Genomic DNA, 27267 nt, shown 5'->3' on the forward strand with positions numbered 1-27267 from the left:
GAGCTGCAAGGGCGTCGATAGGCCTAGGGAGCTGGAAGGGGAAGCAGCTCCCGGAGTGTGCCGGAGACAAGGATGCAACGGGATGGACGGCCAACCAAAGCACCAATAGGTATGCCACCGTGGCTAAAATAAATGACCATTCCCCACCATAAAAAATGTTTGGCATGCCTCTGACTTGCCTTAAATCCTCAATTGGATACTTTATTATTGTTGGGTATGTCTAGGGCATATCTAGCTGTGCTCTAGTTATTGCACATATAAGTGACTCAATCAAAATAGAATGAAAAGGAAAAAAGATAAAATAATTTTTTTTGCACGAGTCTTAGCGTAAAATCAATGACATATGACTTAGATGTGCAATACTTAGAGCGCATCTAGATGTGCTTTAGGAAAGCTGATTATTTGTTCTACAAATCAAACTTTTGATTGTATGACTAAAGTTATTTGAATTTTCTCAGCATGATTATGTTCTTAACTAGAAAAAGAAAGTCTTGACCTGAAACAACTTTTATTCAATGCTTTAGAACTGTATTATGTTTATCTACTTTTTTAAGCAATTAAGAAGAAAGATTACACAAATGCATCAGAATTCTACACACATGTACATTATTGTGTTGGTCTTTTTTCGGAATGGAGGATTACCCTCGGCCTCTGCATCAAAATGATGCATACATCCATCTTTATTCATTATTCAACAAGGTCTTACAAAATAAATACACAGATCAATCCAAATCCACTTTCTGGCGAAAACTATGGCCCTACCTACAAGCTGACGATGTGCCCTGACCGGGCTCCACACACACAAAGAAATCCGGTGGCCTCACCAAGCCTCCCGCTGGCTAGCCAGGAGCACCAACCGGTATAGCAGACCCTGAGCTAGCGTGCACCGCATTCACACACGGAAGAATCCGTCACCACGTTCTTCCACAATCCAATCTCCAGGAACAATCAATGCACTGATCTTGCTAGACCGGTCTACCGTCGACGCCAACATGATGTCAGAGAGCAACAAGCTCCTGCGCACGGCCATCAAACGGTATCCAGCGTCGAGACACCGCTGCACCTTGCCATCAAAACTCGCCATCGTCAATACTTTAGATGGCACACCGCTTGACCTTGCTCATTGCATGAGAAACAAGCGGAGACCTCCGCCCAGCCACCCCACTAGCCAGTAGGTGCTCCAAAACGATGTCCCCAGGATGTAGAACGACGCCGAACGTCGCCATTGTCCGATCCGGGAGGCCCAGATGTAGCGTTTCCCCTGGAGCAGCCCGAGGGAAGAGACAAGAGCTGCACCGATGATGCCTTCAGTATAATCATCATCTCCTTGGATGTAACTTAGAGTGTGAAGTGTGAACTACAACACCAGCTAGTAGCATGTTTTACAAAAGTAGTTCAAATTGCCATGATAAAAAAATCTATCAAGTTTCTGCACTCTTTGCATAGCGTTTGTATAAGTGTATGCATGATAAAAAATGATGTTCCATTTGTAGTTTTCTTTTTCCCTTGGAAGAATTTGCAATTATAACTTCAATCGGTTGGGTGCAGGCGCTGAAAGTTGATCCTTCTTATTTCAAGATGCTCGAGAGCCGGAGCCACTGTTGGCTTCACCTAAGCGACGAAACAAAGCGTCGAAAGATGCAAACAAATGCAAGAGTAGGTATGTAAAGCTAAAGTTGCATTTTAATTATAAACCACAACATTGTCGGCTTTCCACAGCATTTGGTTGACCATGCATGCACACGTGACGAATTGTGTCCATTTCAGTAGCATGAGTAAGTTTGGGAGTCGTCGGGTGGGCTCGAGCGCGACTAACTGAGTTACCATAAAAGTCACAAAGAATTCTACATGGGAAAAGTCACAAAGAATTCTACATGGGAAAAAATGCCATGGGCGCTGGTTACCATAAAGACATGAGCGATTGGAAGGAATAGATATGTGATCGAAATATGAATATGAATAGGGATATGGATATGACCTGTTTTTATATAATCGGATGTAAGTTCCTTATTTGTTTGGATCGATGTCTTGTAAGACGGTAAAAAGAATCCAGAGCCTTATGAATGTCGGTAGGCGCCGAAAATTTAGATGGGTTAAAGAATGCCAAGGGGAAGCCAAATCCCGGATATGAGTATGGATATGATCTTGTAAGCTGAAGTGATCCCATGCTCCGATTCCAATGGTTGCTTCCATCTAATGAACTATTTATACGCATGATCTAGGCTGGTTCGTTTGCATCAACACAACATTGTCCATCCATCGTTTGTCTTGGTCCAAGTCCAAGTCCAACAATGGCATCATCATCGTCCCAGTTCGCATTCTCCCTGCACGACGGCAGCCTCACCGTTGGCGGAACCGTGCTCCTCTCCGGCGTGCCGTCCAACGTTGCGCTCTCCCCATTCCAGTTCGACCCGTCGTCCTCTGACGCGCCGGCACACCTTCTCGAGCAGGCCACGGCCGCCGCAGGCCGCGGCGCCTTCCTCGGCTTCACGGCCCCGGCCGCCACCGACCGCGCGCCGTGCCGCATCGGCCTGTTGGCCGGCCGGAGGTTTCTCAGCGTGTTCCGCTTCAAGACGTGGTGGAGCACCATGCGCGCCGGCGACCGCGGCCGCGACGTGCAGCCGGAGACGCAGTGGGTGCTCCTCGACGCCCCTGAGCTCGGCCCCGGCGGGTGTGTCTTCGTGCTCCCGCTCGTGCAGGGCAGCTTCCGCTCCGCCATCTTCCCCTCCGAGGACGTCGAGGACGGACTCGTGCTTTGCGCCGAGAGCGGATCGCCGGCTGTCACCGGCTCGGACTTCCGGCGCATAGCCTACGTGCACGCCGGCACCGACCCATACAAGGTCATGCGCGAGGCCTACGTTGCCGCCCGGGTGCACCTCGGCACCTTCAAGCTCATCGAGGAGAAGGCCCTTCCTCCCATGGCGGAGCGGTTCGGGTGGTGCACCTGGGACGCGTTCTACCTCACCGTAGACCCCGCCGGCGTCTGGCAGGGCGTCGCGGAGTTTACCGACGCCGGCGTGCCGCCCCGCTTCGTCGTCATCGACGACGGCTGGCAGAGCGCGAACCGTGACGACGACCCGCCACATGCCGACACGCCGGGGCTCGTCCTCTGCGGCGAGCAGATGACAGCACGCCTCTACGGCTTCGACGAGGGCGAGCGGTTCCGCCGGTATCGGGAGGGCGATCTGTTGCGGTGCCCGCCGGAGCTCTTCTACGACAAGAACCTGCCCAAGACCGTCGTCCGCAAGGCCTGCGAGATCGAGGGCATCGTCAACGCCAGGAAGAAGGCGGCGGCCACCGAGATGTCAAGCTTGGACGCCAAGCTCGAGCAGCTGCGGCGGGAGCTGGAGCAGCTGCTCGCCAAGAGCGCGGACGTCCTCGAGAAGCTCCGCAACCGCGATGGCGGCGACGGCGGTGAGGTGGGGCTCAAGGCGTTCCTCAAGGACATGAGGCAGAAGTTCCCCTCACTGGACGACGTGTACGTGTGGCAGGCGCTCTGCGGCGCGTGGGGCGGCGTGCGTCCGGGCACGGCGGCACTGGACACCGTCGTCGAGGCCGCGCGTCTCTCCCCTGGCCTGGCGGGCACCATGGACGACCTGGCCGTGGACCGCATCGTGGAGGGCGGCATCGGGCTGGTGCAGCCGCAGCACGCCGGCAAGCTGTACGACGCCATGCACTCGTACCTCGCCGGCGCCGGGGTGACGGGCGTGAAGGTGGACGTGATCAACACGCTGGAGTACGTGTGCGCGGAGCATGGCGGCCGCGTGGAGCTCGCCAAGGCCTACTACGCCGGGCTCTCTGATTCCATCGCCGCCAACTTCGAGGGCACGGGCATCATTGCCAGCATGGAGCAGTGCAATGACTTCTTCTTCCTGGGGACGAGGCAGGTGGCCATGGCGCGCGCCGGCGATGACTTTTGGTTGGGCAACGGCGACGACGCCTACTGGCTGCAGGGCGTGCACATGGTGAACTGCTCCTACAACAGCCTGTGGATGGGCCAGTTCGTGCGCCCGGACTGGGACATGTTCCAGTCGGACCACGTGTGCGCCGCCTTCCACGCCGCCTCCCGCGCCGTCTCCGGCAGCCCCATCTACGTCAGTGACTCCCTTGGCTGCCATGACTTTGCCCTGCTCAAGACCCTCGTGTTCCCCGATGGTACCCTTCCGCTCTGCCTCCATTATGCATTGCCCTCTTCAAGAACCCTCTCTCGGATCAGGAGACTGTCCTCAAGATGTGGAACCTCAACAAGGTACGAAATTATATTTCAGTTAATTTTGATTTTCAATTGATTACAACATCAAATTTTAATTTTGCCACGGCAACCGCACTTGACATTAATTTAAGTTAATTGTTATGCCATGGCATCCAAACTTGTGTTAGAATTAAATCTTGACATGTGTGCATTATTGCATGTTAGTGGTCAGAGATGGCCGTAGTCGTTGAGTCACTTGTGTAGTACTAGCGTGAGTCTAGGAGTTTGTTAGTGGAGTAGTTCAAGTACTCTGCCTTTTCATTATAGTAGGGAGAAAACTGTACAAAGCTGTTCTACCACTCCGTAGTTGTTAGCTGCATGTGCATGCATGGTTTTGGTCTGGTCGTGGTGTCTAGCAGAGCGATTCTAGCAGAATATCAAGTCAAGTTGATAGCTGAACACGGCTGGGTAGTGTTCGGCCGTTGAGGAATAGTGAGCAGTGTTGGACATAGGCGTACGGGCATGTGTTAGTGGTGTTAATTGGAGTAATGAGAGAAAAGGGGCCGTGAGGGCTAGTTTGCTCCATGGTGAACGTGTGTACGTGTGGGTTTCTCGTCATGAGAGAAAAAAACAGAGTTGTGTGAGGCAACCAAGAGGTAGAAGAGGAGGCGATTTGTATCTAAATTATTCTGAAGCAAGTGTATAACTGAATTATGCCATGGTGTTATACATTCCATTTTGACTTAATTATGCCATTGAGTTTTCAGTTTGTTTGTATCTGAATTACCTAAAACTTTGCGTGTTTTTTTTTGCAGTTTGGAGGTGTGATTGGGGCGTTCAACTGCCAGGGAGCAGGATGGGACCCGGCAGAGCGCCGCATCCGAGGCCACGCGCACTGCTACAAGCCGGTCTCCGGCGAGGTCCACCCAACTGATGTCGAGTGGGGGCAGAGGGAAGAGACGGCAGCCATGGCCGACGCGGCGGAGTTCGCCGTGTACAAGCACCACTCCGGGGAGCTGGTCCTGATGACCCCTCAGTCGGAGCCCATCCACTTCACCCTGCAGCCATCCTCGTACTCTTCACATTTGCTCCGGTGACGATGGTGGTAGGTGGGGCCGCCCAGTTTGCGTCTCTTGGCGTGGTCGACATGCTCAACTGCGGTGGCACCATTGCTGATGTTGTCGTCGGGGCCGATGGCGCGGAGGTGATGGTCAAGGTGAAGGGGGCGGGGAGGCTCGAGGTCTACTCGTCGACGAGGCCGGAGAGGTGCACGGTGGACGGGTCTGAGGCTGCGTTCGAATGGGGAGTTGGCGGGAAGCTGGAGGTTGCTGTGTCTTGGAACAAGGACAAGGAGGGCGTCTCTGAAGTGGTCTTCTCCTACTAGCCACAATAAATAATGAATAATGTTTGCTATTGTGCTGTGTGATGAGCGCACGCACGCACGCAGTATTAGTACAAGTTTGTTTTCACTCTAGATATATCACATTTTGAAGCTGCAACTGCAACTATATTATTGGTTGAAAAGATGGTTATGTTTGGATTGATGAGAATTTACTTGTGTTATGGTCTTATGTCACTGCAGCCTTGACTAGCACACTTTGTTTTCCAGCTCACTACTGCAACTGTCTCACTTGATCTGAAAAAAAGAAACTCCCTTCGTCCACAAATAGATGATGTATAAACTAAGTTAAAATTTTAGCAAGCCGTCATATCAATATCACTATATATATATCCACCATTAGATATATTTTCATATTGTATTTGGTTCAACACAGTAGTTGTTAGTTTTTGCTATGAGTCTGGTCCAACTTAAAATATTATGCTTTCTAACTTCGGAAACCTTGTCCAAGCTGGGTGGAACTCAAAAACTTAAAAAACGCTCTTATATTATGGGACGAAGGAAGTTTACTCCCAATCGGTTCGCATGGCTAACTCACATCTCACGTCTTTTTTATTTTGTTCTTGTTTTGTCCTTGTCTTCTCTCATCATAGACGCGGGCAAGACCAATTTCACTACAACAAGAACATACATACACCAACGCATCGTTAGCAACGGAGAGACAACATGTGTTGTTGGGCCGTGGCCTCAACCTCTGCCACCTCCCCACGAATAGCTAACCTCCTCCCCCAACTCAAAAAAAAAAAAGCTAACCTCCTCCCCTTCCTCCACCTGCTTATCCTGGAGCAAGGTACTGAGATGCGGGGTCGTGAAAGGAATAAGAAACGCCAGCGGAAGCCCCTCACCCAAATCTTTCTCGCAGGAAATTTTGGATCTGATTTCCATGGTACCTGGTGGTGCCACCGGTGACCATGATCTGGGGGGACGGCGAGGACATCTTGAACACTGACCTATCAAAGTTTGAGATCCGGCCCAGATTCGTGTCTGGTACGCCGTCCGCAACAGCCGTGAAGATGGTGTGCCAGTTCAAGCGCAGCCTTCGAGGTCTCCCTCCTCCTCCGCCACCAAAACATCATCACCATACCTACTGTAATACTCCTCTTTTCTCAGTCCAACATTTTCTCAGCCGCCATCTTCATCGATCAGATCCACCAGAGTGGCCTGGCGAACGTGTCCACGTTTCTCTGTTGGATCCTCTAGTTCTTAGTCTATTTATTATTTCAGTATATGCACTAGGATTTTCCTCTATGGTGTTGTGGAGCACGGAAGGCCCAAACATCCGCTTCTCCATTCTAAGAGTTTCAGTTTTAGGGCATGCCTCTTTAAAAAAATTCTATCAGTTCGCCATGTGCAGGTTGTTGCTTCTAAGCTGACTGGTTTACATATATGCGACCATGGATACCTTTGTTAATTTACGAAGAATATTTGCATCCTCTTTTTCTAACAAACTGTTTCTTGTGATGCATTAGATTTTTTATTTCTTGCTGCTATGTAGGTGAGTAATCAATCAATATTTTCAAGTGAAGTTGATCATCACAGAACCGTTCAATTAGGTACCAATATTATCTCAGATTTATCCTAGCTAGGACCATGTCATCAAAGAGCATTCCATCACATATCAATAGGTCAACACTATTAACATCACCTTATTAGTGTTATGGATGTTCACTAATTTCACTGACACACTTTGTACTAAAGGAATGAGCCCCACATACACATGTTATCTTGTCCTCTAGGTTCTGTATGTTTCCTGTGTCGTCCCAGTTCTCACCTATTTGGTGTCCGCATCATCAGTAGACAATTACACCAATACCATCCATCTGGTTACACTTCCAGCCGTCCACCATGATAGGTTTTTTGGGTTAGAATTTGGTTTAGGTGTCAACGTGCAAGTCAGGGACGATAGCTCCTTGATGGACAGTAGCGGTGTTAGGTGCGGCTCCCTGATCTGCAATAGTGGCTCGGCTGCTCTGTGCTGAATATCATGCAAGATGCAATAGTTAGAAGTTATACTGATATATGGTGTACTTGCAGCTACTGATTTAGTACTGTTAACTGTTTGGCAAAGGAGGTAAAGTTCTGCACGTACGGGTACTAGGCAAATCAAAATGATTAACTTCCTGGATCTTTTTTCTGCAATTCCCATCTCATTTATCAATGTACTTGAAACTGATTGCAGAGTATTCTACTTTGCACCAATTTTTTGGTTCAAACAACACTAAATGTTACTGAAAAAAGCAGTTTGCAAATTAGGATAGTAATCATTTACGTGAAATATTGAACCATGTCCCTTTACAATGTTTGTTTATTTCTTAAATATATTTTCAGCATACTAACATCACTTCCTCATTATTTTAGATTAACTCAGAGTTCATATTCAGTATACAATAAATTAGAAAATGAGATGAACAATTTGGGCTTGTGACCAGTGTATGAATAATGATGTATTGACGACTCGCAACCAGTCTACATTGTGTTTTGTAAGTCTAGAACTTAATTTTGTTTGTCCAATTCACTAAGTTTGTTATTGGCTTATGAAAGTTAAAAAAAATCCGATCGAGCAAACTTAATGTTAGCATACATATATTGTACAGGTTTCTGGTCTTCTAAATTACAAATTCTTTTGTTAAATCTGCAGGTTACAGAAACTGGATATATAATCTGCGTACCGAGCTACTATGGTGCCCCTCGTTTATATTTTGCCTCCTCTATTAACCTGATTTTTTATTGTAATTTACTCACCTCATTTTGTTGTTGTTGTGGATTGCAAGCTAAGTTGACGATTCACGGCTAAGATGTTGATTGCAAGGTCGAGAAAGAGGCTACTACTAGATAATTAGAATGTCATTTCCAGGGCCAATGTTTCAAACCTTGTTGTAGATTGCAAGGTCTAAAACTGGGCTACTACTAGATAGTTTTACATTTTGTAATCTTTGGATCACGATCTTTGTATTGCAACACAATCGATTTAATTTATGAATCTTTCTGTTTATTATATTGTGGCTCCTATTCACTATCGGTGTTGACCTAATAATTCTGGATGGAATATAGAAAATGCCATTAATTGTTCATACTACCTAACAAAGTTCAATTTGAAATTCTTCCTAAAAAAAGTTCCATTTGAAAATCTTTTTGTGCATGGTAGCCAACAATGCATGTGGTTTGTTGTTAGGCTCTAGATCTATGCGTTGCTATCTTACAACACATCTACATGCCGTTTACCAACGCATGCATATACGTTGTTGTAGACCCTTGCAACGCCACCAACGACAACGCATTCTAATCCGTTGGTGTAAACCTTAGCAACGAATATATGGACATACAACAACACATCGATGCGTTGCTAAAGGGGGGTTCTTGTTGTAGTGTTTTAAGATGGATGTGATGTAGACTTTGTAAAAAAGCAAGTGCAACAGGTACAAGATTTGTTTTTTTACAATTCAGTGCCCCGGCCTCTCCCGCATAATGATGCAGAAAACAATGTTTATACTTAGTACGGTTGCTAAAACTCAGAGCTGCCAAGTTTTCTCATTCACGCTGCCGAGATCTGAAGGCGCAGAGATTCATGCGGGTTGTTTGTTCCTGGTTCTCGGGTTATGGGCTGGTGTTAGTCGATTATGACCCTTTTCCTCTTTTTTTGGTTTACTAGGTAAGTGCCTGTGGGTTGCAACGGGACACGTATATTCTATTGACTCAACGCTAATTGTGGGTAACATATACATGTAGAATCTGTGTGCACATTAGATGACAGTGTCGTCCTTTTTACCGCTAGCATGAGATGACACTGTCGGTTTTTTTCTTATCGCTAGATCACTTTCCTTCTTCCTCCTCGACCCACTATCTCCGTCATACAAATCTAAAGTGTACCACCTTTGACAATGGTGTAGGCAGCTCACAATCGCCCTTCCACTTCACCATACAGTTGTTTAATTTATCCTTGTTCTCGTCTTAGCAAATCTCTCTCTCTCCCTCTAAGCTCTAATAAACATGCAAGGGTAACCGTAGATAGAGATTTCCTTTGCTCATCCTTGTTAGGAGGCAACTATTTAAAATTCTCGAAGGGTGATAGTGTAGACATTTCTTTGTTCCCATGACAAAAACAAATTAAATAGAACAGAGTGTAAGAGCATCTCCAACAGCGGCGGCAAAAAACCCCGCGCGCGGTTGCAAATTTTTCACGCGCGGGACGTTTTCGCGCGGTCCAGCGGAGGCGGGAAACTAGGGCGCGCGGAAACCGATTGCGCGCGCGGTGAGAAAAGCAGGAGGTCTTGCGCTAGATTTGGCACACCGCTTCCGGCGCGCCTATAAATTACGGCGCCCGCCACGCGGCCTCCCATCGCTATCCACATTGCCACGCGCTCTCTCCCCGCTTCCTCGCCTCGCCACCGACGCGCCACCATGCCGTCGGGGATCTTCGGGCTACCGTGGCGTCCGCCAGCGCCTTCTACGCGAAGATTAGGTCCGGCGACGTCCGCCTCGGCCTCAGCATGTTTGAGACCACGCACGAGGCTGACCGCGCTTATGACGCGGCGGCGTGGCGCCTCCAGAGGCCTCGCGCGCAGATGAATTTCCACGACGTCTGAACGCGCGAGCAGGCGCAGTCCGTCGCCCCTCCGCCTCGTCTTATAACAGACCAGGACCGTGAGGAACACCGTCGGCGGCTGCGCCGCCTCCTTATCACCGAGGAGGACGAGCGAGTCTTGGCGGAGTGGCCCCGACGCTACCCGCAGGACGTCGCCGACGAGAACGCCTTCTGCGCGGCGAGGACGGAAAGGCGCCACGCGGAGCGGGCGGACAGGCGTCAGTTGAAGGCACTCGCGGAGGCGCAGTGCGATCTCGTTAACGTAGGTGGGGAGTCGTTCTTCGACTCAGACGATCCTCGTTGGGAAGATGCGTGGCTCTCTACCTCGGACGACACCAGCAAGAATGATGATGACGACTCGGAGTAGGTTCTATTTGCACCGTAGTTTTTATCTATCTATGCTATGATGAACTATGTAAGCATTGTGAAATATCTATGTATCATTTTCTTATCTATTTTATCTATGCATATGTTTTTTTAATATTAGTTCGGAGTGCATATGTTGTTTGTGCGAGAGCGCGCGCGCAGTATTTTTGCAGCGCTTGCTGGAGCTACTCACGCGCGCTAAAGTTTACAACGGCCGCTGGAGCCAGCGCTCTGCGCCGAACAAAAACAGGCGTTGTGCGTGCTGCAAACGCTTTTTTAGCGAGCCGCGCGTTGGGCGGCTGTTGGAGATGCTCTACGGGAAAGAGTTTATTTGTTCCGATGACAAATGAATTAAATATAATATAGTGCAAGGGAAAGAGTTTATTTAGGAATAGCCCGTAGGCAAGTGTTGTAATCGTGAATTGCAAGGGAAAGAGTATATTTAGGAATAGCAACTATGCTCGTATGAAACAATTGTTCCAATAAGTTGAATTGTATGAATGTGTATCCGAACTATATAAACAGACCTTCATTGTGACAATTTTTTTTACGACGATAACTGCCGCACGTGTGAGCGTTAAGGAGTCTGCCCACACGTTTTGTGTGGTGCCTAAAAGGACTAGCCCACACGTCTACGTGTGGGCAAAACAACTAGCGCCCACACGCCTCTTTTTTTCTTTGTGGTCCCTCTCACACATCTACGTGTGGGCAAAATGCATCACACCCACACAACCTCTCTCAGCCACCTACCTCATGGTCCCGCACACCCCGCGTGACAGTCATCACGCGTCCCCGCAGTTGCCATGGTCCGGGCCCTATTCAATGTCCGTTTAACTGCAGTTGTCATGTCGCTGAATCACAGTTGCCATGCCGGACAGCTACAGTTGCCATGGTTGCTCAACTGCAGTTGCCATCTCGGGTCAAGTGCCAGATGCCATTTTGGACAATTGCAGCTATTGCCATGTATAGTCTGGTTTACTATAGTTGCCATGATTTGAAAACTTTAGAGGTTGCCACCTACTAACACTAAGCAGTTGCCATGTATGGTCTGGTTTACTACAGTTGCCATGATTTGAAAACCTTAGGAGTTGCCACCTACTAACACTAGGCAGTTACCGTGTAGCGCTACAAAAAGACATGGCAAAACAACATGTTCGGGTAAAAGAGAGAGTTGCCATCTGCTTACAAGCACACTAGGGCAGTTGCCGTACGTGTATCCTGCAAAACACATGGCAACTGACATGTTCGGGTAAAAAAAAAAGAGTTGTCATCTGCTTATAAGCACACTAGGGCAGTTGCCATATACACTGCAAAACACATGACAACTGGCAGCTTGGATGTGGGAGAGGAGACGGGCGTGTGCGCGAGATGACAAATGCCCACACACCAGCCCTTGTGCGTGAGTGAAAACTGGCGTGTGGGCGAACTGCTAAAGGCCCACACACCGACCCCTCCGTGTGGTGAAACGGACATGTGGGTGACCGGGTTAATGCCCACACACCAGTCCAGTCCTACGTGGCACCACAAATATGGCAAGATTCGTGCACCCACAAACGGATGCGGATTGGGCGAGATGCAAACGCCCACACGTGTGGGCGTTAGTGTTTCCGTTTTTTTTCATTGTGACAATTTCTTCCCAAATAAGTTAGCTTAGTGGAAGAAGAGCGACAGACATTCATTGTGGCACTCTTTTGCATTCAAATTATAAAGAAGAAACCACATTAAACAGATGCAGCTAGCTCAGAAGTGAAGCAATATGTGATTTATGAAATAAGCTGCAACCTCTGATCTAGATCGTTTCATATGAGTGAGGCCCTCTAGCTGCCAGTAACCAATACACCTAGCATAGGTGCAGCAAAAAATGTTAGACAAATAGAATCACGAGCCATATATCGAATTCAGTATAGTGGCACGCTAGTTGGCTAAATAGAATGCACATGTAGTTTAATCTACTGTACAAAAGCTGCAGACTACAGAATGAGGCTAAACTGCTAATAGAGCTCTTCAGGTAAATTAACTGAACTAGTCGTCAACCCGTGCATTCGCACGGGCTAGTGTGTGTAGTTTCTTATACAAACTGAATTATAAAAAACCAATTGCATAAAACACATACTCCAAAAAGCTGTTATGTCTTCATATCAAAAACACTTCCCAAGTAGTACCACATAATGATGCTCTATATTACATAAATCACCTAATGTTAGTTACTTCACATACATTTCAAAGGTAGCAACGATTGTTCACAATTTTTTTTGTGGTTGGCTCAGATACTTAATATCTTATTTGTTATAGAATTAGTTATAAGCACCAAGTGATAACATATTTAACTATAAGCACTAAGTAATAACATAGTTAACTATATAGTAACAATTAACAAACATAATATCTTATCAGTCTCAATAAATGCAGAAGTATACTCACTAATGGCATGTAAGGTATATTGCCAGATCTAATCGTAATCTTATTGAGAGTAAGCAACAACTTGTGAACTGATATGCTGACAATAATGTGGTGTGTTGTAATCTAGTGTGCCTAAAAATTGCATGAAAATATTTAATATAGGTATAAAATAGGTACAATAGCTAGGCTCCCATGTAGGTGATGCCTATATACTAACCGCTAGGCTTTTGAGGTTATTCTACAATATATTTTGCAACCACCAAGATTTGATGTACATACTCATGTTATGTGTCCTCTTTTGAAAGCAAGTTAATATCCACCGTACCTATCGTGCATGCCATTTTTTATTTAAGTAAGGGCTCCCCCACTTACCCTTATAACATGTTGTGAAGCAGTTTTAGCACAATCAGTTTTGTGATATGAGTGCCTTGCCATGGAGTCCCAGAAGTCATGTCTTTTAAATCAAGAAATACATGCAACAACGATTAGAAACCTCAATGAAAAACACAGGTAAGATATATCAAAAGGCCAGATCTTACATTTTCCAATAGGATAATTCGATGGGATAAAGAGTTCAATTACAACCCACATATATAAAGGCAAATAATGGTTACAACATCCTCTGCTGCAAAATCCGTCTTTTTTGGCAGCTCTGGGATAATCCATCTTAGGACACCAAGAACAAACGGGCATGCAATCATGAAGTCTAATAGAATTTCAAGTCTGTAGATCTTGTAGTCCTTTGCATCAACAAAAAAAATATTAGCTTCCACTGGAATCTAAATCCGAACAATTTTCTATTATTATCTAAGTGCATGAATGGATTTAGCGATTCAAAGTCATACGATTTCTCATAGATATTACCTTCTAGACTAAAACCCATCTAAGATACTGGGTGCCATCATGTATCGTGGTCGTCGTAAAAATTTGCATGGAAAGATTGGCTAGGTTCGTCAAATCTAAAATGCTTGAGAAGAACAACTAATGAAGGTATATGGGAAACCTCAAGGGGCAACATCTTATATCTTACAATTGGAAAAGTAAATTGGGAAAAAAAGTACACTTACAACCCTCATATATGAAGGCGAACAATGGTGACAGCATCCTCTCTTAGATAATCCATATTTTGTTGTTGACAACTCTTTGATATTCCATACAACATAATGGGCAAAACGGTTCAACATGTAAAGCGTGTAGTGAATTAGGACTGCAAGTTTGTAAAACCTGCGGCCTTTTGCATCAAGAAAAATACTATATTAACCTCCATTGGAAGTTGGAAACCAAATCCAAACAGCAAATAATAATAATAAATCTAAGTTCATGGAAATTGACTATCAGATTCAAAGCAACATGATATTTCTCACATAAACATTAGTAGTTTATAAAGTTGAGGAGAACAATAATATAAACCTCATTGTGAAACTACGTAAATTGTACAATTATAAATTTACCTGGGAAAGAATATCTACTTACAATCCACATATACGGCAAAGAAATAAGGGTGAGTAAATCCTCTCTTGGAAGTTCAATCCTTTTTTTGGCAGCTCTGTGATGTTCCATCTTATACGACATAAATAGAAAAACAACACTTACATGCAAGGCGTGCAGTCAAATAGCAACATATCCGCAGGTCCATGGCAGCAACTCCTCCTCATCATGAGAACCTAGCATGCGAGCCCCAGTCACCTCTCGTAACACACAGATCAGTAGAAAATCGTGAAGGAAATATGCCCTAGAGGCAATAATAAAGTTATTATTTATTTCCTTATTTCATGATAAATGTTTATTATTCATGCTAAAATTGTATTAACCGGAAACTTGATACATGTGTGAATACATAAACAAACATAGTGTCACTAGTATGCCTCTACTTGACTAGCTCGTTAATCAAATATGGTAGAGTTTCCTAGCCATAGACATGAGTTGTCATTTGATTAACGGTATCACATCATTAGGAGAATGATGTGATTGACTTGACCCATTCCGTTAGCTTAGCACTCGATCGTTTAGTATGCTGCTATTGCTTTCTTCATGACTTATACATGTTCCTATGACTATGAGATTATGCAACTCCCGTTTACCGGAGGAACACTTTGTGTGCTACCAAACGTCACAACGTAACTGGGTGATTATAAAGGTGCCCTACAAGTGTCTCCGAAGGTACTTGTTGGGTTGGCGTATTTCGAGATTAGGATTTGTCACTCCGATTGTCGGAGAGGTATCTCTGGGCCCTCTCGGTAATGGACATCACTTAAACCTTGCAAGCATTGCAACTAATGAGTTTGTTGCGGGATGATGTATTACGGAACGAGTAAAGAGACTTGCCGGTAACGAGATTGAACTAGGTATTGAGATACCGACGATCGAATCTCGGGCAAGTAACATACCGATGACAAAGGGAACAACGTATGTTGTTATGCGGTCTGACCGATAAAGATCTTCGTAGAATATGTGGGAGCCAATATGAGCATCCAGGTTCCGCTATTGGTTATTGACCGGAGACGTGTCTCGGTCATGTCTACATAGTTCTCGAACCCGTAGGGTCCGCACGCTTAAAGTTCGATGACAGTTATATTATGAGTTTATATGTTTTGATGTACCGAAGGTTGTTCGGAGTCCCGGATGTGATCACGGACATGACGAGGAGTCTCGAAATGGTCGAGACATGAAGATTGATATATTGGAAGCCTATGTTTGGATATCGGAAATGTTCCGGGTGAAATCAGAATTTTACCGGAGTACCGGGAGGTTACCGGAACCCGCCGCGGACTTAATGGACCATAGTGGGCCTTAGTGGAAGAGAGGAGAGGCGGCCAGGGCAGGGCCGCGCGCCCCTCCCCCCTAGTCCGAATAGGACAAGGAGAGGGGGGCGGCGCCCCCCTTTCCTTCCTCTCTCCCTCCTCTTTCCCCCTCCACTCCTAGTCCAACAAGGAAAAGGGAGGGCCCCTTGCTCCTTTATATACGGGGGCAGGGGGCACCCCTTGGAGACACAACAATTGATCGTTTGATCTTTTAGCCGTGTGCGGTGCCCCCCTCCACCATAGTCCACCTCGATAATACTGTAGCGGTGCTTAGGCGAAGCCCTGCGTCGGTAGAACATCATCATCATCATCACGCCATCGTGATGACGAAACTCTCCCTCAACACTCGGCTGAATCGGAGTTCGAGGGACGTTATCGGGCTGAACATGTGCTGAACTCGGAGGTGCCGTGCGTTCGGTACTTGATCGGCCGGATCGTGAAGACGTATGACTACATCAACCGCGTTGTGCTAACGCTTCCGCTTTCGGTCTACGAGGGTACGTAGACAACACTCTCCCCTCTCATTGCTATGTATCACCATGATCTTGCGTGTGCGTAGGAATTTTTTTGAAATTACTACGTTTCCCAACAAATCAAGAGGAGACTATAACAGAGACACTTGCACAGACAGTACAGGCCACACACAGAGACATTCATTCGTCGATCTTGCTGCGACAAACACGTGTTGTTGGTGGAATGGTGGTTCCCGCGCAGCTCGTGTTCAGTAGCAAGGCTAGTGCGAACCCTAGTGGCATCAGCAGCTCCCTACCCGGCCTTGCCGGAGCTACCAGGAATCCGGTGGCAGCGACGCCTGTTTTGGCCATGGAACAGCAGGAACAATCGGGCCTCCGGTGGCAGCGGAGTCTATTGCGGCCAAGATGGCGATTGCTGCCAGTTAGATTTCCATCACAACACGGCTCTCGATGGTGCGTCAGAGAAGAAGAGATATGGAAACAACTCCACCTCATTACCGATCTTGATATAGGCTTAGTTGTGTTGTTGGTCTATGGCGTAGCCTTTGAATAAAATCTTTTCTCCAAATTAGCCCAGGTTTTCCCATTAGAGATCGCCTCGCCAATCGGAGTCTTGCGGTTGCGGCCAGGGTACTGAATTATTCTCAACTTGATTTTCTCCACTGCATCGTTCAACGTCAATTTCTGTTTCGTCGGGGCATAGAAGCTGAGGCGATTGAAGGACCTCCTCCTTAGCCAACATGAATTGCATCGTCGTTGGGGACTTGGGATAGAGGAGATGCATACGGTAGTAGAAGAAGGAGATTGGGAAGAGGCTGGTTGGATCCCATTAGATGATTGTTTCATCAAGACTGCAGATGGGACAAGAGGAGGACTCCAATGAGGTTGAGCGCTGGGGCTCTCTCTAATGGCAGACGGGAGAGGAGGAGGAGGAACGATGAGGAGGAGGAGTGCTAGGACTATCTTCAATCGGGGGGAGGAAGAAGTCTCGTAGGGAGATGTTTTTTTTTCATAAAAGAGCTGAATGTGGGACAACGACCTAGGACTCCTATGATAGCTCATCCAATGGCTGTAGGTAATTAATTTGGAGATGAACGGCTTGTAAATTCTGATTAACATGATAATTTTTTAGGAGTCCGTAATTAGTATAGGTAGGTATATAGAATAGATAAATAGATGAACAGGTTACAGCCTACCATGGAACTAACGGAGAATTACTCAAGGAAAACCAGCCAAAGGCCACACTGACGCTAACTTCTTGTTTTGTCTGTGAATGCATCACCGTGGAAGTGGCAACGCCATCCTCCATTTCCACCCAGCCCGATGCGCCGTGGCATTCACGCAGGCCCTCGTAGTCGTCCTCGCAGTAGCTGGCGCGTGATCTCCACACCAACCCCATCGGCCATCGTCTTCGTCATCTGCGCCTGGTCTCTCGCCGCCCAGGTGCCGATGACGTCAATGTCACACAGGCCGGCGAAGCAGTCGTCCACGATGTAGCCCTCCATGATGAATGCCCTTGCCAGCGGCTGTGGTCGGTGGGGATGAGTTGAATATTAGAGAGTCATAGTTTTAAATAGCGCGCTAAGCCTCTTAGCGGCGGACCTCTTCTAAATGCTGTAGCGTGCTATAGCGAAGCTATTTAAAATGTTTGTTCATTTGTTTGGACCAAAGTCTCTGGGCTCATGCCCTTGGTCCTATTGGACCATGTCGTGTGCTGGTGGATCGTCTATCTCCTGCCTCCCAAGCTAATGGGCCCCCTTTCTACATGGTCATGATAGGTTTACTCGGCGTCCAATCAGGAGATGTGTCAAGCACGTTTCTTGGCTGACACACCTAGATTTCAACATGTATGGCGCTACTACAAGCATTCATCAGACAGTGGTTACCAATCCGTACACCTCTCCTAGCACAACTAGAATTTCCATCTTCTCATATCCCAAACATGGCTCACACTATCCCTATCCCCAATCTTTGTCACATTTTGTTCCCCTAGGAGTCTAGGACCCATGGCCATGGGAGTTGGAGGGGTAGCATAGTAGATGAGGAGTTTGTGTTGGGTCTTAGCTACCAGAGTGGTCGACCATGGCTCAAGGTAAGGCATTCACTATGGGTTCAAGGCCCATGGACGTTGCAGATGTGCAAGAATCAAGACGATGGGAAGTCAGGAAAAAAAGCCGATGTTGGCATGTACCATCATGCAACATCACACCATGTGAAGGACACAATGGTGAAATGGAATATGGAGTTGGTCATACTGGGGCCCTATCCAAGATGGGGAGTGGTGGGAAGTGGGATCAATTGCCTAATGATTGGTGCGGCCTGAGGTACTATATGGATGATGAAGGTGGTGAACCTTGGTAGTTGGAAATATGATGGAGGGACACATGGGAATGGGACCTCGAAGACGTGTGAAACGCCATGAGCATGAAGAAGAGGAAGAGCGCTTCCCAATTGTAGTTGCAGAAAAACTCATCGATGCTAGTAAGGGAAATTCTCTGTCATTACTCCAGGTAAAACATCACTTTCCGGCACTTGATATCTACTGGACTAGCAGTGTCGAGTGCTGCCCTAAATCTAGCCATGATTTTGCGCTTGAAAATGAGGTTGTTTTTGTCACTGGCCTCGTAGGTCAGGTTAAAATCAGAACCAGCCATAGTTCAGACAATGGTGGAGGCAACCTAGGTAGCTCGGCCAGCAAATGATCTTTTCTCGCATCGTCGACAGGACAGTAAACTGTGGATAGCCAGAAGCCTGTTGATTGCCTTAACAATGTTACTTTTTTCATGGTCGCAAAAGAGCGTGGGAGACAATGATGGCTACATCTTTGTTCCAGAAGATTACATCTCCTCCGCTCGAGCCGATGTCCGGAAGGACAATGCATGTCGTCGTGCATGCACCTTCGACCTCCCTAACTAAGCTTCCTGACCATACATTGATTATAGTTTCCTGAAGACAGAGGATTGCAACTTTTTGCGAGGCAATGATCTTGCACACAACCACACACTTCGCAGGTATATTCATTCCATGCACATTCCATCTCATAATCGGATAGGGGGGATCACTCATGGGGAAACAGGAAGATACTCCAATGACTAAATGATTAAATACCCTAGTGCCCAGGAAGTTCACCACCAACCTAACAGGGGCACATCAACATCCACCAATAGGCCCCAAAGCATGCCAGCATGAATCTAACAACCATAGAGAACATGTATGATAAAAAATAACACCAAACTCGAACCGTCAGCATGCCTGCACCAACTGAGACTAATGCAAAGAGTAGCTAACATTACTGATCCCTAGCCTCCTCGGCAGCTCCATGAGGCCAAGCAAGGCCAGTGGTGTCGTGCAGTGCATCCTTGTCAGGGCGCATGAGCTTCACAATTGCAGCGATGTCTTTGTCCATTAGCAACGCAACGAAACGGTGAAGCAATGCCTCAACCACCTCCGCCATCATCTTCTCTTTTGGTCCAAGCAGTCCCAGCTCCTTGGTGATGCATAGTGAGGCATGCTGCATGATCGGGAACTTGGATGTGTTTGCAACTTGGCGAGCACTGTAGTGAACTAGTACCGAAGCGGTGCGTGACTTGGGTGGGGTCAAGGGGCGATGAGGTTGTGTGTTGCCGAAGATTCGAGACAGGGCATTGCGGCAGACACGGTGAGGCATTTGGGTTCCTTCCTTGTCGGCGATCTCTAGCTAGCTGACATGGTGGTTGACAGCACCCAACTGCACCTCCATTATGCGTGCAACAGATGGTGCGTGGTGGCTGAACTAGTCCGGGCTGGAGTCTGGGCCAGACAGTATTGGTCGAAACACATCAAGCTGCCCCATCAGTCCCACGTTCTCCTTTTGTTGACCATTGTCGAAGAACAGGGGTGCTACCACCATGGCGTCCACTGTGGCATGCAGCTCGGCCGCTAGGTAGTTAGCAGCACCCTTCGCCGATAGTGGCTTCTTTGCAACAGCTAAAAACTCATCCACTGGGTCGATGTTGGTGCCGCCAACATCCACGACAGTCGTCTTCGACAGCGCCGCCTGTGGGGGATGCGGTGGAGGTGTGACTGGGCGTTGACAGAAGGGTGCAGTCGCCTTGCTCAAACGCCGTGCGTCGTGTTATCGTCCTGTGAAGGAACTGGAGTGGCGACAGCCTAGAGGTGAGTGGTTGCGCTGCTATGCACCCGACGAGCCCTCGGATACGTCCATTTTGCATCATGTTTTTGTAATGTTGTTTATTATGTTTTTGATTGTTATTTAACTTTATGATGCAATTCTTATGCCTTTTCTTTATTATTTTGCAAGTTTCACATGAAGAGGGAGATTACCAGTAGCTAGAATTCTGGACCGAAAAAGGCTACGGCAAAGATAGCTATTCCACACAACTTCAAATGACCTAAAAAATTACAGATAATTGTTCTGGAATATATAAAAAATATTGGCGTAATAAATACAAGGAGAGAGCCCACCAGGGAGGAACAAGCTCAGGCGGCGCGCCTTACCCCCCTGGGTGTGCCCTGTAAACTTGTGGGCCCCCTGGCAGGCCTCCGTTGTTCATCTTCTGCTATATGAAGTCATTTTCCCTAGAAAAAAAAATAAGGAGAAGACGTTCAAGACGAAGCGCCATCGTCTTGAGGCGGAACCTGGGCAGGAGCACTTTTGCGCTCAGAAACTTCCCTCCGGGAGTGGGAAATCGAAACCATCGACATCACCAATGATCTTCTCATCACGGGTGGACCAATATTCATCAACATCTTCACCAGCACCATCTCATCACAAACCCTAGTTCATTTCTTGTACTCAATCTCTGTCACGAAACCTCAGATTGGTACATGTGGGTTGCTAGTAGTGTTGATTAAATCTTGTAGTTGATACTAATTGGTTTATTTGGTGGAAGATTAAATGTTCAGATCCTTAAGCATATTCAATACCCCTCTGATCTTGAACATGAATATGATTTGTGAGTAGTTACTTTTGTTCTTGAGGACATGGGAGAAGTCTTGTTATAAGTAATCATATGATGTTGGTATTTGTTTGATATTTTGATGATATGTATGTTGTTACTTCCTTTAGTGGTGTCATGTGAATGTCGACTACATGACACTTCACCATACTTGGGCCTAAGGGAAGGCATTGTGGACTAATAAGTAGACGATGGGTTGCCAGAGTGACAGAAGATTAAACCCTAGTTTATGCATTATTCCTAAGGGTCTGATTTGGATTCATATGTTTCATGCTATGGTTAAATTTATCTTAATTCTTCTTTCGTGGTTGCGGATCCTTGCGAAAGGGGATAATCATACGTGAGTTGCTTATTTAAGTAAGAACATCACCCAAGCACCGGTCCACCCACATATCAAATTATCAAAGTAGCGAACGCGAGTCAACTAAACATGATGGACGTGAGTAGTGTGTCCTCGAGAGCACTTTGCTTTATATAGGAGAACTTTACGTCTTGTCATTTGCTATAAAAAGGATTGGTCCACCTTGCTACACCTTTGCTACTATTGTTACTTGTTACTTGTTACGAATTATCTTACAACAAAACTATCTATCACTATTATTTACAACACTTGTAGAGAATACCTTACTGAAAACCGCTTGGCATTTCCTTCTGCTCCTCGTTGGGTTCGACACACTCTTACATACCGAAAGGACTAAGATTGATCCCCTATACATGTGGGTCATCACACTCCTATGATGCCTATTGTGCCGGTGTGCGTCCACGCCCCAGACAATATCCTTCCAGGACCTGTGGTGGCCGCCGCCCTCGCCATCGTGGTCACAACGCGTGCCATCCCGGGGCATGCCGCGGCAGCTAGCATGTGCCATGGGCACGCGTGCCTAGCATTGATGATGCTCCGTGCGCTGGCCACCCTCGACCTCCATCATCCACGTTCACAATATCACCTGAGGGAATGGGGCATCATCTTGGACGTAGTCCGATGATGGCATGCCACTGTTCGTTGAATGTGATGAGTGTGGGGAGGTGGGCATCCAATCTTCCACCCGGTTGACGTGGATCAGCATGTCGTACGGCGTGGCGCCTGGCCGCAGTGCGACATGGTGGTCTGACAGGAAGTAAGCTTGTATCTCCTGCATCCTTCCAGCGCCGCGGAGGAGCACCCAGAACGTATGCTTGGTTGGGATGTGGACGATGTCCTAGGCCCAAAGCCAGCAGGCGAACGTCTTGGTGTGGCCGTGCTCCAGTGTCTAGCTTTCAAGGCGGTCCACGTGCACCTTGCGCCCGAGGATGTCCTTCACATCTTCCAGAGACCAATACTGCATCGACACCTTCACGACGACGACCCTGACGTGGAAGTTGAATATGTCGAAAGCCACGTGGTCTTGCTCGTGCCACAATGCGATCTTGAAGACGATGTCGTCGACCCGAATGGAGCCATGCCTGACGGCGTTGTCATGATGTGCCGGCTGGTTGAAGAAGATGAAGTAGTGTTCCGGGTGATACGCCGTCACCCACAGCTGGTGTCGGGGCACACACAACTCTGACCCGAGAGCCCTTCCCATCGCCACGGGTTATGTCGCGTATACTCCATCCACAACGCGCATGGTGCTGGCTTGGTGGCGCAAGAAGAAGATGGCCTACCCAGCCACCGAGGAGGTCATGGCCACCTTGTGGCTGGAGCGCGGACGGCAGGCAGGGTCGACTTGGTTGAGCATGGTCGAGAACGGAGCAGGCACGGTCAAAGCGGCATGAGGCGCAGGGAAGCGAAGGCGGTCACACACGGGAAGAGCCAAGGGAAGCACTGGGCGGAGCCTATTCTTAGCACTACCACCCGGCACTGATTTCTGGGATTTTGGGGCCATTCCTTGCTGAAATGGCCCGGTAGCTCGCAGATGATGCAGTGGATGGGGTCGCGGCAATCCTTCCGGTAGAGGTGCTTGATGAGGCATCTGATGCAGCGCCCTCTGAAGCGGCTTAAGAAAGTGTTGTGGCCTGGATCTGCATTGAAGCTCCTATAACTAGATATTGACTCTTTCTAAAATAGGATTTTATCATGCCTAAAATGTTAAACCAACTAGAGATATACACAATAGATATGTTTATTCACGTGCTAATTAAATTTTAGAAAGCATATCTTCACCCCCACAACTTGTAGATGTACAACCTACGAGTACTACATATCTTGGGCATGGACGCATGGTGGCCAACATCAATCTCACTCCATACACATCTTCTTTAGACCCAACCTACATCGTGACGTCGATGCTACCATCAATCTCGACCTCAGTAGTGACAGGCACTGTCATTTCTCCCTCCTCCGTGCCATCGTGCCCGATTGAGAGCCCCTTGTGGTGCAGCCGCAGCAGCACGCCGTCGAGTATGCCTACCACCCCCGTCGGCGCGACGAGCTGGGGAAAGTGCCCAACGGACTCGACAATCTCCACGGCCACGTCTGTGCATGCCTTCGTCATTCTCCGCTCCATGTACTCGGCCACGACCGGCGGTGCGGCAAAGTCATGGCGCACCCCAACGATGGTGCACTGTGCTGGCACGGCGTCGAGGGCCGGGCGCTGGTCGCCGAGGAAGATCATCCTGGCCACCCCGAGAGCCACGGCCGGGTCCATGGCCAGGAAGCTACGCTCCAGGGGCTCCACAGTTGCGGCCGCCATGTCGTCGGCAGCGCCACCGGCGGCGTTGGGGACGAAGCCCTTGACCCAGGCTTGGAAATCGGACTCCATGGCCCTCAACATGCCGTGGATGGCCGCCCCCTCGAAGCCCCCCACGTACCCTTCCTCCTCCGAGTTGATGTACCTGAAAGGCATTGAAAACGAATTTCTCATTTTCTCACTTAAATACGCCGAGAGTTCATTCAGATAGACTCTGTCACGAAACCAGCATCCACAGCAGTTGAAAGTCCAACCATGCAAGCACAACGGGTAGTCACAGTTTTCTCAGGGTAAATAGATCTTTTGTTGCTAATTCTAAATCACCATAGAAACTTTTAAGTCCATATAGATTTCTTAATAGACAAATACATTTCTAGTTTAATGAAAAGTACTACAACTCACGGCACCTTTTAGAATCGATTTAGACATAGAAGAACTCAGTGGACTTGTTTAGACGTAGGTAGACTCAAATGGATATACTCCTAGCTGGTACTAACCTTCGTCTTCAAATGTAAGACGTTTTTGTATGCTAGCACTAGATATTTTTGAGCGACATGTGTTGCCATGCCACGTCCCAATCGACTGTAGTTATTGGGCGGCCGGCACCCGGCGGTGATGTCCACAATTTGGCGCCATGAGGGGGGAGATGAGTGGATAGAAAAGATTTCCCCGTGGCTACGGCGATCGTGACTTATGCATGTAGGCTCGCCGACGTGGACGGCCAGCCTCACGTCTCGCGTCTCGCCGCTACCGGCGAGACGCATCGGTCGATCTCCGGCGGTGGATGTATGATGTGCCGCATGCATGCATGGATGACGCAGAGTCGACGTAGGTACGTACCTTGGGGAGGCGCAGAGGAGGAGGAGGTGCGCGAAGAGGTCGGGTCGGCGGGCGGCGGCGATGCAGCCGACCATGGCGGACATGGAGTGCCCCACCAGCACCGCGCCGAGGACCTCCCTCTCGTCCATCAGCGCGATCAGGTCGTCCGCGAACCGGCCGAACGTGTACCTCGCCTCGTCGTCGTCGTCCTCAGCGCCCTCCGCGCCGGCGGTGAAGTCCCAGTCGAAGAGGAGCACCTGTGTCCAGAGGCCGGCCGGTCAGCTGCCGATTTACCGACGTAGGCACCACATGTGCATGCGTGTGTACGAACGTACCTTGTTTGCTTTGGTGATGGAGGGCAGGATCTTGTCCCATGACGCCTGGTCCATGCCGTAGCCGTGCGCGAGCACCACCGTCGGCCCCTCGCCGCCGGCGACGACCACCTCCCTCGCGTTCGCGCACCACGGCCGCATCCTCGCCTCCCTGAACTCAACCTCCAACTCACTAGATTCCACTCGCGTCTCCTCTCGTGCGCACATGTGGGGAGAAGGAGATCCATCGGTGGTGCAACTTATAGAGGTAGACCACGCGTCCCCATGTGGATGTGGTGGGTGATGTGCGCGTCAGCGTGTGTATACAAAATCCGCTGGGTCTGCCCCGACCGGCAGCCAGAGCCAGGCAGGCACCATCCAGAAGAACGGTAGGAAAATGGAGATTCCGTTCACTAGCCTGGAAAGTGCTTCTTTGTCGTCTATCAGACCTGGCACGAACGCATCGTTGGTTGGTACAAAGTCGTACTCTCCTACACGTACATGTCATCCTCCGACGACAATTGACACAACAGAAATCTAGTTAATCAGATTCGGGTGGAAATTTGCACTTTACTTTGTGTAGTTTGGAACAGTCAAACCGGACCAAAATTCTATGTTTTGTAAGTTATCTTCATCAAAACCCTAAGCTATATTCATACATGGTCATTACTTTGCAAACAGGGTGGGGCGCCCATTCTTTGTGCAACTGATGGGAAATGATCTCTCAGGATTTGTTCGACCGATTTTGGTTCACGGCCTACTAGTAGGATTTGGCATTATTTACTACTTTTTCTTTTCTTTTGGAAGCCTCTATTCATAGGTAACTGGAAAAACTTATGAACCGTCTGATCTTCATTCAACTGCCCCAAGCAAATCTAGTATTGTTCATCTTCAACCTCCCTTCCTTCTTCCTCCTCCCGATCCCCCAGCCTACCCTGCCCCATCCGCCGGTCTCCAGCGCCCCCCTCCCCACCCCCCGCCCGCGGGCACTACCGCTCGTCGCGCCGCCCTCCCCTCGACCTCCCCCCCCCCCTCCCACCTTTGTTGCTGGCCGCCACCCTGGCCATCTCTTTAAACCCCGCCACACCAATGGAGAACTCCCGCGATCCCCTGCACCCCAACCCTAAGATAGATAATGGGGCCATTACTTCACCCAAAATAGATGGTGGGGCTTCCTCTTCTCGGGCAAGCTTGTTTCGTCTCCAGCGAGGTCTGGCCAACAGGGAAGAAAGAAGGAGAAGGAAGGAAGAAGGAGAAAAGTGACTGCGTGAAACGGAATTGCAGGCACATGAGAAATAGCAAATCCATTTTCTCTTTTATTGCCATTGAGGCAACCATGTGTGCCAGTTTATCTTATGAACTATATTGCACTTGGATAATCAACTTTGAAATAATCAATAAAAGGCAGCGTGCATCGCGATGCAGACGGCGAAAGGGTTGCCATCTTTTTGTAAGGAAAAAAATCAAGATTATCAAGGTTTCATCTAGTAATTAAGAGAAACCGCCGTCCAGTGCTGCTGACTGACATTGAGGTACCAACCGATGATCACTGTTTTTGTGGGTATGATGAGCGATGGATCGAGCCGTTTCAATTCTAAAAGTATAGACGATGTGCCTAGCTAACCAACCGAGAAAGTGACCATTAATTAACCAACTGGTAATTGATTTCAAAAGTTGAACAGGACCGGGCTCACAATCGTACTAACACTTTTTGTTTAAGGATCATCAGCTAATCTCTAGAGACAAATTAAGAAGGAAGATAATCGATGGATGTGCATCCGTGAGACAAAGAGGAGGAAAGGGTATGCACCCGTCAAATCAGCAATCAATAGCTAGCTAGCTGATTAGTTGTTGAGTATGGAGATAAGAGTCTCGTACAGCCACATAAATTAGATTACAAAAGCTGGAGAGAGTGGACGTTGGAGAACATGCGAGAGATATGGTGGATCAAGTCCTGTCTGTATGTCACCGCAAGTTGCCAAGTTGTTGCCGTCGTCTATCCAGCTGATGCATGCTCGTCCAAAACTAAACTTTTCGTGCATTAAAGAGGCGCCGGCCGGCAGGCCAGCGTTTTTTGTCGCAATCATACAACAGTCGTATATATACATTTTGGTTGACGGTTGAAGAATTGCAGTAGTGCTAGTGCTCAATCATGCATCCTCCCAACCACCATGGGCGTCACGACTTAATCGTGCCTGATTTTCGTGGTGATTTTTTTGTAGTCTCTATCACGAGTAATGAGCTTTTTTGAGTTTTTGCATGATAATGGACAACTTCAACAATTTTTTTTCCGTATA

The 27267-nt window shown here is 47.9% G+C and overlaps 1 protein-coding gene and 1 pseudogene across 1 annotated transcript; one reads left to right on the plus strand and one right to left on the minus strand.

Moving 5' to 3' along the window:
- Positions 1–2291: 2291 nt before the first annotated feature.
- Positions 2292–5576, plus strand: LOC123161486 (stachyose synthase-like; annotated as a pseudogene).
- Positions 5577–23257: 17681 nt separating this feature from the next.
- Positions 23258–25288, minus strand: LOC123178815 (probable esterase D14L). The gene is made up of 3 exons (XM_044591502.1): positions 24995–25288; positions 24681–24916; positions 23258–23985 (listed from the first exon to the last, which is right to left on the minus strand). Exons 1-3 carry the CDS (start codon positions 25196–25198, stop codon positions 23421–23423), a joined length of 1005 nt encoding a protein of 334 aa, XP_044447437.1. The 5' UTR covers positions 25199–25288; the 3' UTR covers positions 23258–23420.
- Positions 25289–27267: the final 1979 nt, after the last annotated feature.

Source organism: Triticum aestivum, chromosome 1D (genome assembly GCF_018294505.1).
Source record: "Triticum aestivum cultivar Chinese Spring chromosome 1D, IWGSC CS RefSeq v2.1, whole genome shotgun sequence".
Classification (NCBI taxonomy): Eukaryota; Viridiplantae; Streptophyta; class Magnoliopsida; order Poales; family Poaceae; genus Triticum; species Triticum aestivum.